The 17,468-nt window shown below is 46.7% G+C and overlaps 1 protein-coding gene across 3 annotated transcripts in view; it reads right to left on the bottom strand.

The window, feature by feature from the left end:
• Positions 1 to 17,468, bottom strand: part of ECD (ecdysoneless cell cycle regulator) — a 984,622-nt gene that overhangs the window by 457,021 nt on the left and 510,133 nt on the right. For all 3 annotated transcript variants that reach the window (XM_044056092.1, XM_044056093.1, XM_044056094.1), the window contains one exon: positions 6,369 to 6,454. In XM_044056092.1, coding sequence (XP_043912027.1) covers positions 6,369 to 6,454 — 86 coding nt within the window. The remainder of the gene's footprint in view (positions 1 to 6,368; positions 6,455 to 17,468) is intronic.

Raw genomic sequence — 17,468 nt, 5'->3', positions numbered from 1 at the left:
ATTTGAGATCCACTGAAGCAGCGGGTTCAAAGGATGGAGCAGTCAAGGCTTGAAGAACTAAAGTAAGATCCCATGGGGGTACGGCTTCTTTTACAGGAGGTCTAAGTAAAAAGGTACCCTTGAGAAAGGTTTTACACAATTTGGCTGACATCAAGGGTCCTGTATCATGTCCCACATGATAATGAGAAATGGCTGCCAATTGCACTTTGACAGTTGAACAACTAGCACCTTCTTGAAAGAGTTCAGTTAGGAAGTCTAAAATGGATGGAAGAGGAGCCGTAAAGGGATCTATCTCACGGCGCTCCACCCAGATGGAAAAACTTTTCCATTTGCTGTGATATACCTTCCTGGTGGAGGGCTTATGTGCTGCCACGAGGATGGCTTTGACTGGTGAAGAGATACCAGGAGTCCTAACTAGGAGTGGAACTGGAGCAACCAAGCTGTCAGTTTCAGATTGTCCAGGTTTGGAGTTGGCAAGTCCAATGGATGGGAGATGAGATCCGGGATGGGATCTAGAATCCAAGGGTGATTCACAAGATGAGACCACAGGTAAGGGAACCAAATTTGTCGAGGCCAGAATGGGGCAATGAGAATCATCTTGCTCCCCAACCGCGAGGCTTTCTGTAAGAGTTGTATCATCATTGGAAGAGGAGGATAAGATCTGGTTCCTCCCTGTTTGTTGATATACCAGACCACTGACATGTTGTCCGAGTGAATTGCAATCGTTCCTGCGGGGAGGAAGCTCTGAAGTGCTTGCAGCGCTAACAGCACCGCTCTCATCTCCAGAAAGTTGATATGCAGGGAGGTCTCTGTATCGTTCCACGTGCCTTGGACTGTCCTGCCTGAGTAATGCCCCCCCACCCGAGGCGGGAAGCGTCCATGGTCACCGTGGCGATGGGGGGAGAGGTGCAGAAGGGATGGCCCGTATGAAAGTTTGATGCTTGGAGCCACCATAGTAACGCCCTTCTGCAAGCCTTGCTTATAGCAAAGGGATGGTGGAGAGTAAGGGATAGGAAGGACCATTGCACTAACAGAGTCCATTGCAGGACTCGCATGTTCAAACGGGCGCATGGAAGGAGTGTAATCGCTGCTGCCATGGAGCCTAGTGCCCTCAGGATCAATTCCGCTGGTGAAGCCTCTGAATGAAGGATAGCCCGCACATGAAGTTGAAGATTTCTGATTCTCTCCGCAGTTAGGAAGGCTCGCAAATCTCTGGTGTTTATTCTGGCACCTATAAATTCTATGATCTGTGTTGGAGCCAGTAGGGATTTGCCGACATTAATAGTAATGTCTAGTTGTGGGGCTAGATGGAGAAAGAAGTCTCTGGCTGAGCAAAGTAGATGCCTTGTTGGTGCGGTCAGGAGCCAGTCGTCCAGGTACGGGAAGACCTGAATTCCCTGGAGTCTCAGGTGGGCCGCAATCACTGCTAACACTTTGGTGAACACCCGGGGGGCTGTGGTGAGGCCAAAGGGAAGGACCCTGAATTGGTAGTGACTGGCTCCCAGCCGGAAGCGAAGGAACCTCCTGGATCGTTTGTCCATTAAGATGTGGTAATACGCATCCTTGAGGTCTATAGAGCACATCCAATCGTTCTCCCTCAGTAGGGGGAGGAAAGATTGAAGAGTGACCATTCGGAATTTTTCCTTGGTTACTGACAGGTTCAAGCGGGAAAGGTCTTGGATGGGTCTGAGATCCCCCGTCTTTTTTGGCACCAAAAAGAACCTGGAGTAGAACCCTAATCCGAGCTGGTCTTGGGGGACAGGCTGGATGGCTCTTTTTCTTAGCAGCTGCTGTATTTCTGCGGCTGCGGCCTCCCTGTGATCAGGTGGTACATCGGGGAGGTTCTTGGATTGGGGGACATAGAGAATTGGTATTTTGTACCCTCTGGATATGATGCGGAGCACCCAGCGGTCTGTTGTGATGGACTCCCATGCCGCTAGATGCTTTGAAAAACGCCCCCCGACTGCCTCCAGACTGGAGCAGCCGGGCAACCCCTCAGGGCTGCTGCGCGGGCTGTTCAGAGAAAGGTTCTCTGGACCCGAAATTTCTCGGAGCCCCTCTGCCCCTAGGGCGACGTCCTCCCTGTCCACCTCTGCCACGGTAGGACTGGTTGTCCGGAGCTGGTTGGGAATGTTGTGATTTTCGGAACCACATCTTCTTCTGATCCTTTTGGTTCCTTGAAAAGGACCGCTGGGGAGCAGAGAAGCGGACTCCGATGGCAGACAACGTCTTCCCGTCCTTCTCGCTCTGGACAAGCGTCTCGCAAACTGTTTTGCCAAAAAGGGCAGAACCATCAAAGGGGCGTCAAGGACGCTTTAAAGGGCTCCGTAAAGTCGCAATGACGGAGCCAGGCCTGACATCTCATGACTAGGCCTGCTCCGCTGGCCCTAGCAGCTCCCTCTGTGGCGTGGGACAATAGCCGCATAGAGGTGTTTGAAATAGATCTCAGAGTGGCCATTCGGGTGGAGTACAATTGTTTATCCTCCTCCGACATGGACTCGGGGGGGGGGGGGGTGCAGCGTATTCTTTGATAAGATCCCGCTGCATCCTGATGACATGTGCCATATAGTTCAGAGACCTTACTGAGAAGGTCGCTGAACTAAAGACTCGCTTCCCTAAGTGATCCATCAAACGGGACTCTTTGCTCGGTGGATGGACTGCGGGACTCTCCTGAGCCAATTCCCTCTTTGTGGCTGCCGCTGTCAACATGGCATCTACAGGTGGGCCCTTACTCCAATAAGACCGGTCTGAGGGGGGGCTTAGAATCCTATCCGGACGTTTGGGTATTGGCTCCACGGTGTCCGGATCCTTCCATGCCCTGGTGGTAATAAGGTCCACCAGGGGATCGGCTGGAGGGGACACCCAGGAGGTAGACGGGCCTGCCTCGAATGCCTCCAGAAACACGGACTCGTCAGAGGAAGACTTGGGGGCAGACCACCCACCTCTGATTCTTAGCATCTCCATGATGTCTCCAAAGGAGACATCCTCAGGGGTGATCTTGGGGAGCCTTCCCCTTCCTCCAAGCCCGTGTCCTCGGTAAAGGACTCAGGGGAGTCCACGTGCCTCCTTTTGCACTTATGCTTGTGGGGAGCTTCCTCGGGGGGACTGTCCGAGGAGGCCTCGCCAGCAACATCTTGTTCCAATGGAACTATCTGTGACATCGAAGCAGGCTGTCCCTTTGGCCGGGTGATGGAAGCCTGGCCCAGCAGAGAGGGAGTGCAGGGAGGAGTCGATGCAAGGACCGGGGGTCCGGATGCTCTCAACAGAGCCCTCTCCACAACATCGAATGCCGAGGGAGAGCCACTCTCCAATGGATCCGAAAGTCGGCTCCCACTCGGATCCGATGAAGGGATCGGAGCCGGCGCCGAGACCGTCAGATCCGAGGGACCAGTGTGCTCTGACCTGGATGGAGCCGAAGGCACACTGAATCCCCCGGATCCGAAGCTCGGACCACTGCTCCGAGAGGTCGGATCCAACAGACTCAAGGGTAGGGTCGGATCCGAAGTACCAAGTACTGTCGGCGCCGACCCACCCCCGGCTCCAAGGCTGCTCGGCTCCGAGCGCTCCGAACCCGGGTAGTGGGTCAGAGAAGGAGCAATTGGGTGGAAAAAAGGTGTCGAGCTCCCCCCCTGAGGGGGGGGAGGCAAGAGCACTCCCATCTGCAGCTGGGCCTGGATGAACCTTCGCATCATCTGGTCCAAGTCTGCATCAGATAAACTGAATGTGGATCTCGAAGAGGCCACCGAGGCAGGCCTGGAATGCCGCCTCGATGACCTCGACGGAGATATGGCCTCCTCCTCCTCGGGCCCCGGGGAGAAAGAAGGGGATCGGAGCCGAGGAGGAGGAGACCTAGAAGCAATGGAGGGAGAAGCCCGCTTAGCTGGCGGGGCCGAAACGGAGGTCTCGGCCCGCCGCTTGTGGTGCTTCTCCCTCCGTTTCTCCCTCCTGGCCTCCCTGTCCTCCCGACACTTTAGCGGGAGTTTGAGTCCCAGTCGGAGGAAGGGGGGCAGGAGTGGCAACCATCACAGGCTGTGATGGAGCCACAGGAGTAGCAGAGGTAGTGGAGGCCGAAGCTGAATCCAGGGGTAGAAGTCCCGCCAGGACCAGCTTCGACCTCCGTTCTTTCAGTGCGCTGGGGTTGAACGCTGCACAGATAGTACAGCCCGAGGTGAGGTGTTCAACCCCAAGGCACAGAACGCACCGAGTGTGGCCATCAGCCGGGGAGAGCTTATGGCCACACTCGGTACATTTAGAAAATATAGCTTTTGGGGCCTCAGCCATTCCGTTTTTTTTTTTTTTTTTTAAAACTAAAAAGAAGAAAAACAACTACACACACACACACACACACACACACACACACACACACACACACACACACACACAGGCCCCAAAAGACACACAACAAATACTCACACACTAGCGACCAGCGAAGAGAGGGTATTAATTAAAAATTAAGGAACCTAACACAGACACACTTTACAAATATTACTTTAAACTAAAAAAGAATTTCCCGACTAGAAATAATTCGAAAAAGTTAACTTTTTTTTCACTTATCTGACAGAGCTCAAAAAGATCCAGCCATCACAAGTGCGGCAAACTAGATCTGGGGTCATGGAGGGTTAGCAGGGGATTATGGGTGAAGGGAGGGGCTAGGAGCTCGGATCCATTAGCATGAAACAAGTTGCCGGCTCGGATCCCCACAGGTTGCTGACAAATGAACATTCCTACTTCAGATCTACTTGTTTACACTGTCTAAATTATCTCTAAATGAGCCCTTTGCTTTCAGTGACTTACTTAATGTGACCACTGCCCTGCGTCTGCAGGATGTAGACGAAGACTATCTTTTTAGGGACTACTTGGCAATTAGGCCCTTTCTCGAACAGTTATGTAACACAAGCTTGACCCCAGGAGAGAAGTGGCTGAAGCTTTTCAAAGAAGGGCCTGAACTGACTACACTACATCTGGTAACTGCTAGGGTTTTATCTATACCGACCTCAAACGCATTTGCAGAAAGAGTTTTTTCTTTGGTGAAGGGTAAATGGACAGATGTGCGAAACCGATGTAGTGTGGACTTGTTAAAAGCCGAACTAATGACTGTAAATTACCGGATGAAATGTTGTGACTTTTACTCAAATATTGTTTCAAATCGGGCCCATCTTCAAGCCATAAAATCAAATTAAAAATACACTTTTAAATAAAAGCGATTTAGTGTACTAGGGTGCAGTTTGCAATTTTGTGTTCTTCTTTGCTTTAGCTTTAATTTGCTAGTGTGCAGTATGTAGCACTAGGCTACAGTATGTAGTTTTGTGTTTTTTCTTTGCTTTAGCTTTAATTGACAATAAAAAGCCTTAATTTTATACTTGGCTTGTATGTAGATTTTTTTAAGTTTTCTTTCTGAATAATCATGGTTGGTTTATGAATTTTTTTACTTTTTAAATAAACAAGTGTCTGTTTAATGAGTAGTTTGTTTTTTATTCCTTTAAAGTTTATTTACAGTTACAACTGAGTAATGTGTTTTTTACAGTAAAAGTTCACTTCATTTAAATGGTCTGAGTTTTTAGTATGCTGTAATGTCACAATGTTGTATCCATAACTGTAATACTGCATCTCCTTTAACATCTCTGGTGATGTCGTGGTGGAGTGTGGCCAGTGTCATACTGGCCACACCCCCTGTCCTATTGATCACACCCCCATGCCCCACTTTGGCCTTGTTAAAAGGTGGCAACCCTATGCATGAGTTATGTCCCTAGTGCTACTCTGGTGGAAGGTGGGCTACCAGCACCTAAGACTTCTCTGGTACTTCCAGTGTAGAAAAGCTCTTAATTTTTCTAACTGTGCTTATCATATCCCATTTACATCTGCATTTTGACATACACTTATAACTCACTAATTTTTATCAGCTCTGCTATAATAGAAAATGAATATCATTTGAGATATGACTTGTGTTTGTTTTACGTGTGCTGTGGCTAATGACTCTCATTGATTCACATATTTTCTGCTGGAGTTTTTCTCATGCAAGTTTGCTTCTTTATCTGACTAGACCATCAAGTGTTGAGGTAAATACTTCCATCACGTAGTGACAACACTATGCATACTTTCAATTTTGTATGTTCTAAAGAAGGTTTTTAGGTCCCCTTGTCTACTAAAGCAGCTTGTCAACTGTTACACAAGAGTTTTCTCTTGGTTTAACAGCTTATGAATGTTGCCTTCACCTACTAATTGCTACAATAAAATGTGACAGAGTTTTTTTTTTTCCCACCAAGAGTTGTGTTTTGAAGAAAGTCTCATTTCTGTTAACTTTTACAATAAAGATACTGACAGTAGTTCATCAGCTGTTATTTCATTAAGGAATACTTAAAAACAGTTACCTTTCTGGCGTAGCTACAGATTGTTGGAAGTAGTTCTCAGCCACTTGCAACAGCTCCTTGTATTTGACTGACCCTTCCAGCTCTCCCTGTTGTGGAACAATGTAACAGGATGTCAGATAAATATGATTAAAAGGCTCACAAGAAACTACTCCTTTATTTTGTTTTAAAAAGGCATAATGAGTATTACAGTGTAATAAATGTTTACACTTCTACTGATAAATGTTGACAGCATTGACCTGGCAACTTTTACATTTATGTTGAATGTTCATTAACCCACATGCTTACTCTGAAACCCAGAGAAAACTGTTTCGAAATATTTAGCACCTTCAAAAGCAAGTTAACTTCCCCATGTCACTATCAAACTGATGAGGGTAAAAAGTGAAGACACTTATTACAATGAAAGAGCTAATCTGTTTTCAAGTTAAGCTAAAACATTTGATTTTCATCTTAAAAGTGTCACGGGGCAGTGAACTCCCATCCTGGACTTGAGTAATCACCAGTGCTATAACATCTGGTACTGAGCAATCAACATAAAATACTACCCCAACCTACACGATAAAACACCTACCCAGATCTACTCCATTACACCCACCCAAATATCATTTCATATCTCTTCAGCAATCTACAATCACTCCAACTTAGAGCTAACCCCTTATAGGATTCCACATAAAGTACAGTTGTGTACACTTACCATACATGTAAATGTTCAAGTGTATTCACTGTTGCAGTCATCACATTTGGGTTATCTGCCTGCAGGTAGCCCTCAGCCGGCCTGAATACCAGAGTCTTGGATTCCTGTGTTGGATGCTGTCTCTTCTTCCATGATGTCAGGTCGTCAGGGGTATAAAACATGCAGCCGATGCCATTACATCAGTTTTTCTTGCCTCAGATGTCAGGTGCCCCCACAATAGGAAGCAATTATATGTTATGGTACACCTCCATCAAAAAGCAAATACACCAGAAAGCTTAAATACACCAAACAAGAAGGAAAGGTAGAGCCAAGAGAAGTCAGGGGGCTGGAGGGAGGGTAACCAGGGCTGCAACAGTGAATACACTCGAACATCTACATTTATGGTAAGTGTACACAACTGTACTATGTTCTTCGTATTTCACTGTTGCAGTCATCACTAGAGTTACCACCTGTCCCACTTTGCGAGGGACAGCCCCTCTTTGGGCAGTTGTGTCCTGCTAAAAAAGTGTAAAAATGAGAATTGTCCTGAGATTTTAGGACAAAATTATTTCCTATATTTTATGCAATAGTTGTATAAAATAGTTATTCTGTATCTGAAACACCTAAATGTTATAAGAAACAGAATAAGCAACTACAATGCTACAAGAATAACCTTTTATTTAGGCAAAAAAGGGAAGTTCTGTCCTTTGTACTGGCCGTGGGTATGTTTTGGCCTGCAAAATCTGATGTTTGTACCAAAAATGTCCCACTTTGGGCATTTAAAAAGGTGGCAACCCTAGTTCATCACATTTGGGTTGATTCCCAAAGCTAAGAAAGGGAGGAAGACGTTAGAGAGCATTAGGGCCAGCTATTAAGCCCTGCAAGACTGCAGTGGCAAAACCAGTCCTGGATTTAGAAAAAACAGGCATGTGGTAATGCTTGGTGAATGTATGAACAGACCTCCAGGTAGCAGCTTCTAGGATGTCCCTGGTTGGAACTCCTCTGAGAAAGGCTGTAGAGGTAGATGCAGCCCTGGTGGAATGTGATCTTATTCCCTGTGGGGTAGGTTTTCCATGGTGCTTATAGCAGAAATGAATGCAATGGGCTATCCCATTTAGAAATGGTTTGCTTTGAAATAGCTTTCCACTCTGCCCCTGCAGCAAAGCCAACTAGCAGCTGTTCAGATTTTCTGAGAGGCTTAGTCCTGTCCAAATAGAACCCATGTTGTCTGTATACGTCCAAAGAGTGCAGTATTCGTTCTCCTTTGTTTTGTGGATTCAGGAAAAAGGTAGGCAAATGAATGGATTGATCTAGGACCACACTAGACACCACCTTGGGCATAAAGGAAGGATTGGTCCTGAGGGAAACCCTGTCTGCATGGAAGATAATGAAGGGCTCCACTGCCACGAGGGCCTGTAATTCACTCTTCTTGCTGAAGTGATGGTTAGAAGGAAGGCTGTTTTCAAGAAAGGAATTTCAACTATGCAGTTGCAGCTGGCTCAAAAGGAGGGAGAGTGAGCTTTTCCAATACAAAGTTAAGGACCCAGGCTGCAGTAGGGGCTCTGCTGGGGGGTCTTAAGTTCTTGGCCCCTCTGAGGAATTGCTTTAGCAGGGGGTGAGAGAAGAGGGGTGCTTCAGTATTATAATGTGCTGAAATGGCAGAGGCATGAATTTTAATTAATGAGAAGGACAGGCCCTTGTGCAGCATTTCTGTTAAGTACTCAAGTATATGAGGTAAGCTGGGCACTGTTGTGCCCATCCCCTGAGTCTGGCTCCAGGAACAGTATCTCTTCCACTTTTCAGCATAGGATTTTCTAGTACTAGGCCTCCTTGCCTCCAGAATGACATCTAGCACCTACTTACTGACGGATGCTATTGGAGAACTCAAGGAATTAGCCAGGCTGCAAAGTTCAGGGTTTGAAGCTGAGGGTGCAGAATCTGGCCCACCTGCTGGGACAACAGGGAAGGGGTCTGAGGCAGGTGCCATGGTTCCAGCAGTTTCATACTGTGCAAGAGGGGGTATCAGTGCTGGCGTGACCAGTCTGATGCAATCAGTTTTGTCCTTAGCTTGTCCTGTTTGATCTTTAGCAGAACCTTCGAGAGGACAGGCAGAGGGAGAAAGGTAAAAAACTGAGAGGCTTTCCCAGGTAAGGGACAGGGCATCCACTTTCCAAGCTTGACTGTGGGAAGTCCTCGTGCAGAATTTGTCCAACTGGTAGTTCTGAGGGGAGGCAAACAGGTCCATCTCTGGAGTCCCCCATTTGTTCCTCAAGAGTTTGAAGATCTTTGATTCCAGTTTCCATTCGTGTAGTTTCTATTCGTGTGGGTCCATGAGATTTTTGCTTAGGTCGTCTGCCAGAGAATTTAGCTTGCCTGGCAGGAATTGAGCCTGTAGGTGTACTTGGTAGCTCAAGGCTGTGGTCCACAGAGCCATGGCTAGTCTGCAGGGAGGGTACGAGTGGGTTCTCCCCCTGCTTGTTTATGTACCACATAACTGTGGTGTTGTATGTCTTTACCAATAATTGTCCTGGAAGAATTTGGTCTTTGAAGGCTGTCAGGGAATTCTGTACAGCTAACATTTCTTTTTAGTTGATATGCAGGTGCAACTGTCTCGGGTTCCATTTGCCCTGCCAAGTGAGCCCCCCATGCATAGTCTGATGCGTCTGTTGTTAGAGTTTGGGTGGCAGGGGGTGGAGTGAAAGGGAGCCCACTGTTGTGGTAGCAGGCCTCTGCCCACCAAAGGAACTACGTCTTTATACAAGGAATGACAAGAATCACTGATTCCAGGTCCTGAGGATGTTGACACCATAGGGTTTTTAGATACCACTGTAGTTTCCTCATATGCGGTCTTGCATATGGAATTAGTAGAATGCAAGAGGCCGTGAAACCCAGGGCTTGCAGAATTTTCCTTGCAGATAGCTGCGTCTTTGTGGCCAGTAGTTTGAAGTAGGTTGTCAAATAAACTTGTTTCTCTGGAGTGAGGAAAGCCATCTGGGAAGTTGTGTTCAAGCTTGCTCCCAGGAATACAATCTGTTGGCAGGGTACTAGATAAGATTTCTTTTCGTTTATGGTGTACCCCAGTGAGGTTAGAAGTTTCCTTACGAATGCCAGATGTTTTAATAGCAAGTCCTGGCTTTCTGCCTGAATCAGACAATCATCCAAGTATGGGTATATCTGAATATTTCTCTGCCTGCAAAATGCAATGGCTAGAGCCAGAAGTGCAGAGAACAGAAGTGCAGAGAACTGATAGTGCATGGAGCCTGCTCTGAAGCGTAGGTATTACCTGCAAGATTGCCTTATTGGAATGTGCAGGTAAGCTTCCTTTAAGTCTAAGGTTGCCAACCAGGCATCTTTGCCTAGCATAGGAAGCAGCTGTTGAAGTGTTAGCATTTTGAATTTTGGGATTACCAAAAAGGTGTTTAGAATAGAGAGGTCCAGGATAGGACACCAGGAGCTGTCATTCCTGGGTACCAAGAAAAGTCTTGAATAAAAACCTTGTCCCCTTTCTTCTGCTGGGGCAGATTGAATAGCCCTGATACTTAGAAGAGAGAGAACCTGCTGTAGAGCCTCTGCCCACTGATTTGGGAGTAGGGTGGCCAACCGTTTGGGGTTGGTAGGGTGTAGAAGAGGAATCTGTATCCTTGGGAAACTATATTCAAAACCCATTTGTCCTGGGTAATGAGTTTCCCGTTTTTTGCATGCAGGGCGAGCTTTCCTCCTAAAGGAGCAGGTAGCTGAGCAGGGCTTGGAAGGATTAAGGTTAAGTCATTGTGCCATTTTTCCGTAGGGGGTATCTTACTACTCCTTGCTTTGGAAGTGGGAGCCCCCCACTGCTTAGGCCTGTGCATAGCCTGAGACTGTAATGTAGGTGGTCTGCTGTTCCTGGGTTTGGACTGAGAAGGCCTGGAAGAGGTTGGAAAGGACCAATTCTTTGAAAGCCAATGTCTACTAAATCTGGGAGGCTGTACTTGCAGGAAATATTTAACAGTTTGCATAGATTTAGCTTCTTCCTCCATCTTTTTGAGGACTTGTTGCCAAAAAGGCCGTCTTGGTTTAAGGAAGCATCCAGTAATTTAGCTTTAACATGATCTGGCAAGTTTTGCTCCTTAAGCCAAGTATGCCTTAAGATGCTTCTAAAGAGTCAAAACCACACTGTAAAGTATGTTTACCAACTTGTTCTGCAGAATGCATTAAATCCTGTAATTCTTTGTGTTTAGCACAGTCATGAATCAACGTCATTTTCTGTTTAAACAGTCCATTAATATGGTCCTGGTGCTTTAACATATGAAACTGGCAATTTAAAGCCCTAATGGCCAAAGTAGCAGAGGTATATACCTTCTTACCCCATCTGTCCAAGGCTCTAGAATCTCTATCAGGAGGGGTAGGGTTTTTGGCAGCAGTAGCCTTAATGCCCATTGGTCCTTGGGAAATGGTCTCTGGGTCCGCAGTAGGATTCTTGAAGAGGAACATGTGAGAGTCAGGTACTCTGTAATACCGGTCAGGTTTTCTGGGAGCTGGAGGTAAAGTTTCTGGGGAAATGCTAGATTCCAAGAAAGCATCATCTACAATGTCCACAACAGGAGGGATAGCTAAAGGCCTGTGTTGAGGGAGGAGTAAGAATTCCCTAAGCCTCTTTTTGGAGTCAGAATAATCCTGGCTTTCCCAGTGGAAATGCTCCCTAAGAGTGTGCAAGGTTTCACCAAAAGAAAAATCTTCTGGAGGGGAAGCAGAGGGAATGGAATCCTCTGCAAAAAGAATCCCCATAGGTAGATAAGGGCAAATCCTGGTAATCAGAAGAAAAGTACAGTTTTGTACCTACCATAAATGTAGATGTCCGATAGATATGCAACTGCAGTCATAACATATGGGTTGTCCTGCCTCAGGCAGCCCTCGGTCGGCCGGATTCCAAAGTCTGGGTCCGACGTCGGCTGATGTCGCATTTCTCTCCGACGTCAGAGCGGCTGGAGTACATAAGCATCAGCCGACGCCATTTTCTTCAGTGTTTCTTGCCCCAGATGCCAGGTGCCATCAAAGGAAGGCTGTAATCAAATTGGAAGACAAAAACAGGATTCCAGACAAATAAATGAGCAATAAACAGATACACCATAACAGATATCCCCAGCTAAGAGAAACAGGGATAGGAGTGGACTCTAGGCATAGAGGGGTATGGAGGGAGGGAAAATCCGACTGCAGTTGCATATCTATCGGACATCTACATTTATGGTAGGTACAAAACTGTACTGTGTCCTTCAAGAATGCAACTGCAGTCATAACATATGGGTAGAATACCATAGCTTAGCTGGGGGAGGAGGAATGCTCTAGGAAAAAGATGGTGTGGCAATCAAGCCCTGCAGGACTGCCGAAGCAAAGCCTGCTCTGGATCTGGAGTATAGAGGGAGATTGTAGTGTTTGGAGAATGTATGCACGGAGCTCCATGTAGCAGCTTCTAGAATGTCCTTAGTAGGCACCCCTCTTAAGAATGCTGTAGAGGTGGCTGTAGCTCTGGTGGAATGTGGTTTGACATTGGCTGGAACAGTCTTTCCATGAAAGGAATAACAGAATCTGATGCAATGTCCAATCCATTTTGAAATAGTCTGTTTTGAAATTGCTTTTCCTTGGACTGCAGGGGCGTAAGCTACAAAAAGTTGATCAGACTTCCTACTGGTCTTGGTTCTGTCCAGGTAGTATCGAAGTTGTCTGTGAATGTCCAAGGTATGTAACAGTCTTTCCCCCTTATTCTCAGGATTGGGGAAGGAAGCAGGCAGATGAATAGCTTGATTTAAAGAAACCCTAGATACCACCTTTGGCATAAAAGTAGGGTTGGTCCTTATTGAAACCCTGTCTCTGTGGAAAATTATGAACGGTGGTATTGCCATTAGGGCCTGTAGTTCCGAAACCCTTCTTGCTGAGGTAATTGCCAACAGGAAAGCTGTCTTCCATGAGAGAAATTGCAAGTCAACTGAAGCTGCTGGCTCAAATGGAGGTAGAGTCAATTTTTCTAGGACAAAATTGAGGTCCCAGGCTGGACTGGAGCCTTTCTTGGTGGCTTAATGTTCTTGATTCCCCTGAGGAATTGCCTTAGCAAAGGATGTGAAAAGACAGGCGGATCAGTGTTATATCTAGCTGAAATAGCTGATGCATGTATCTTTATGGAAGAATATGAGAGTCCATTCTTTAGCATATTTGCCAAATATTCCAGGATGAGTGGGATGTTCAATAATGATGCATCATGTCCCTTGCTGGTATTCCAAATGCTGAAATTCTTCCATTTTGCTAAGTAAACCTTTCTGGTGGATGGTCTTCGAGCCTCTGTTAGTATCCGCTGAACTTCCTTGGAGAGAGATAGGTTGAGGTTATTCATGGGATCTCCCAGGCTGTTAGCTGCAGTGTCTGAAGGTTTGGATGCACTGTTTTGAAGTTGTGTTGAGTCAAAAGTAGAGGCCATTGGGGAAGGGCCCACTTCTTGGCCGTAGTAGTGGATACCAGTGTTGTCTTGGCCAGTCCGGAGCTATTAGGATCCCCTTGGGTCTCTCTGCTTTGATCTTTAGTAATACTGAGGTCGTCAGTGGCAGAGGTGGGAATGCATAGATTTTTAGGAAGTTCCAGTTGAATGAGAGAAGATCTATTTTCCAAGCTTGTGGATGGTATGTCCTTGAGCAGAATTTTTGTAGATGATGGTTGAGGTGAGAGGCAAATAGGTCTACTTCTGGCCTGCCCCATGTCGAAGTGAGCTGTGTGAAGATCTTCGGATGTAACCTCCACTCGTGTGGATCTGTGAAATTCCTGCTTAGGCTGTCCGCCAGCACATTGTCTTTGCCTGGAACAAACTGGGATTGTAACTGAATGTTTAGGCTCAGTGATTTTTCCCAAAGATGCATTGTCAGTCTGCAAAGGGGGTAAGAATGGGTGCCCCCTTGCTTGTTTATATACCACATCACAGTGGTGTTGTCTGTCCGTATCAGTAAATGGCCTTGCTGAAGTTGGTGTTGAAAGGCCTCGATGGCATGCATTACTGACAGCATTTCCTTTTGGTTTATATGCAGATGTGTTTCCTTTGGAGACCATTGTCCTTGTATACATCTGCCTTCCATGTGCGCCCCCCATCCAAGGTCTGAGGCGTCTGTGGTCATGGTCTGTGTTATCTGTGGTTTTCTGAATGACATACCTGTGTTTGCCTGGCTTACCAAGGCCCACCACAAGAATTCCTTTTGTAGGCATGGAATGAGCGGTATGGTTGTCTCTAAGTTGTTGCTGTGCTGAGACCATAGGCTTTTTAGGTACCATTGAAGCTTTCTCATGTGTAGTCTTGCTAATGGAACCAGGAGAATGCAGGATGCCATGTAACCCAGGGCCTGTAGGAATCTCCTTGCAGTCATCTGGGTAAGTTTTGCCAAACCTTTGAAATAATGAGTTAACTTCTCTTGCTTGTCTTCTGTTAGGTAAGCCATTTGAGAGGCTGTGTCTAATTTGGCTCCTAAGAAGATTATTTGCTGGGATGGCTGAAGTCTTGACTTTTGGAAGTTGACTGTGTATCCCAGAGCTTGAAGTAATCGTATGACATAGTCCAAGTTTTTGTCAACATCAATTTGTCGTCCGCTTGTATGAGGCAGTCGCCCAGGTACGGGTAAATTTGGATCCCTGGAGCCTGCAATGAGCAATTACTGAAGCCAGGCATTTTGTGAATACTCTGGGCGCAGTAGATAAGCCAAATGGCAATGCTGAGAATTGATAATGCTCTGGCCCTGCAAGAAATCTGAGGTATCTTCTGCAGCTGTGTCTGATAGGGACATGCAGGTATGCCTCCTTGAGGTCCAGAGTAATCAGCCAAGACCCCTTGCCCACCATGGGAAGGAGTTGCTGTAGAGTCAGCATTTTGAACTTTGGTACTATGAGAAAGGTGTTTAATGCGGACAAATCCAGTATTGGTCTCCACTGAGATTATTTTCTTGGAACAAGGAACAGTCTTGAGTAAAACCCCTGGCCTTGTTCTTGTTGTGGAACTCTTTCTATTGCTTTCATCCGAGTCAGCAGAGAGATTTGCTTGATAGCCTCTGCCCTCTGGTTTTGTGGTAGGTTTGGCATGCCTTTTCTTCTTGGTAAGGTATGAAAATGGAACCTGTAACCTCGATCTATAATGTCCAAAATCCATTTGTCCTTTGCAATCTGTGCCAATTGTCTGCAAACAGAGATAATTTCCCACCCAAGGGAGCTTCTATTTGTTCCCTGGCAGGCGGAAGTAAAGGAAAGTCATTGAGATTGTGGCTGTGGGGCAGGTGAAACCCCTGTGTCACTACTTTGGTTTGCTGGCTGCCATTGTCGTCCCTTGTAAGGACCTCTGTATTGTCCTCTTCCTTGGCCACGTCTGTTTTTACCCCTTTGAAATTTTTCAGGATTAGGAAAGGACCAGTTTTTTGAAGGCCAATTCCTACTGAATCTGGGGGGTTGAACATGGAGGAAATCTTTCACCGTCTGAACTGATTTTGCTTTTTCCTCGATGGACTTTAACACATCCTTAGCATTAGCACCAAAAAGCTTGTTCTTTTCCAAAGGTGCATCCAGACGTTTTGCCTTTACATGATCTGGTAGAGGTTGATCTTTTAACCATGCATGTCTACGAATGACTGCCCCTGTCATAGCTGCCCTACATGAAGCTTCCAGTGCATCATAGCCACACTGCAGGAAGTGATTGCTTACTTGCTGAGAGTTATGTACAGCTTCCTGCAAAGACTTCCTGTCTAAAGGATCAGGAGAGGCCAATGTTTTCTGTAAATCTTCTAACAGGAAATCCTGATATTGTAACATATGAAAAAGGCAATTCAAAGCTCTCATAGATAAAGTAGTGGAGGTGTAAACCTTTTTACCCCATCTCTCTAATGACCTAGCTTCCCTGTTGGAGGGCAAAGGATTTCTAGAGGTGGAAGCTGAAACACCTTTAGGTCCCTGAGAAATAGTTTCCAAATCAGCAGTATGGGCCCTGAATAAATGGGAATGTGTTTCTGGGACCCTGTAATACCTGTCTGGCTTGGCTGGAGCAGGAGGAAGAGAATCAGGGGTAACACTAGAGTCAGAATATAAATCATCCAAAACATCAAGCACAGGAGGAATAGCTAAGGGCCTGTGCTGGGGCTTTTTAAAGAAAGTTCGAAGGCGCTTTCTGGAATCAGAATATTCCTGGCCTTGCCACTTGAAATGTTCCCTCATGGTATGCAGAACTTCCCCAAAAGAAATATCCTCAGGAGGGGAGGCCGAGGGGATGGAATCCTCTGCATCCGAGTCCTCATAGGTCTGGAAGAGCTCTTCCTGGCCATCAGAGTGGACAGAGTCCTCAGAATCTTCATCTGAAGGAATAGGGTCAGAGGGTTCAACCCGGGGCCTTTTATCAGAAGGAGGCTGGGATCCTCTCTCTCAGAATGGGCCTGTGAACCTCTAATCATAGAAATTAAGTCAGCAGCCATAGTTATAATTTGTGTCTCTGGAGTAGGCTGCGGAAGGCTTTAGCAGTGAGATGCTTGGTCTTGCTGGCTGCCTTAGCCCTAGTGTAGGCCTTAATAGACATGGCCATAGGAGGCCTGGCAGCTCCACGTGCAGGAGTGACCTTATCTACAGCAATGGTCTCGGGCATTTCCTCGGTTTCGGTATCTAGAGGAAAATCAATAACTGGTGTCGGAGTGATATCCGGAATCGGAGTCGTCGGTAATGCGGTGTCTTCGGTTCGGAGTGGTGGAATAACCGTCTCAGGGGGAACCGGAGCACTTGCGGTAGGTTTTGGCGTGGAGTCGGTGGTAGACGTGGGCCGAGGATGTCGGTCCCGGTCTTTTCGTTTCTTGGGAGTTTGCGATGTCGGAAGTTCCGACGGCATTGTATAAGCAAATTTTTACCCGAAAAAATCTTCAGCGAACTCCGCCCGGCGCCTGAGAGTGCGCTTGTTGAAGCGAGCACAGGCTACACAGGCCGAGACGTCGTTGTCTGGGACAAGGCAAGGAAGACAGTAAGAGTGGAAATCCTTATGAGGTATATGTTTACCACAAGAAAGACAATTGTTAACTTTTTCAGTAATTTCTGACATCGGCTGAGGCAAGAAAAGGTCCCCAACGGGGTACTTAGCTTTTTTGATGACTTCGGAATCGAAGAATACAGGAGCTGACCGACCGGCACTTGCGAACTGCTTCTGCTTCGGGCACCGCGCGGCAAGAAAGACTGAAGAAAATGGCGTCGGCTGATGCTTATGTACTCCAGCCGCTCTGACGTCGGAGAGAAATGCGACATCAGCCGACGTCAGACCCAGACTTTGGAATCCGGCCGACCGAGGGCTGCCTGAGGCAGGACAACCCATATGTTATGACTGCAGTTGCATTCCTGAAAGACATCAGAAATATCAGATTCCTGATCAGAAGAATCAGAAAGAAAATCCGTTCTAGGTCTCAGAGGGG

The sequence above is a fragment of the Protopterus annectens genome, chromosome 14.part0 (assembly GCF_019279795.1).
Source record: "Protopterus annectens isolate FY-2018-M chromosome 14.part0, PAN1.0, whole genome shotgun sequence".
NCBI lineage: Eukaryota > Metazoa > Chordata > Ceratodontiformes > Protopteridae > Protopterus > Protopterus annectens.
Note: the sequence above shows the minus strand (reverse complement) of the source record. Positions and strands in the feature narration are given on the sequence as shown.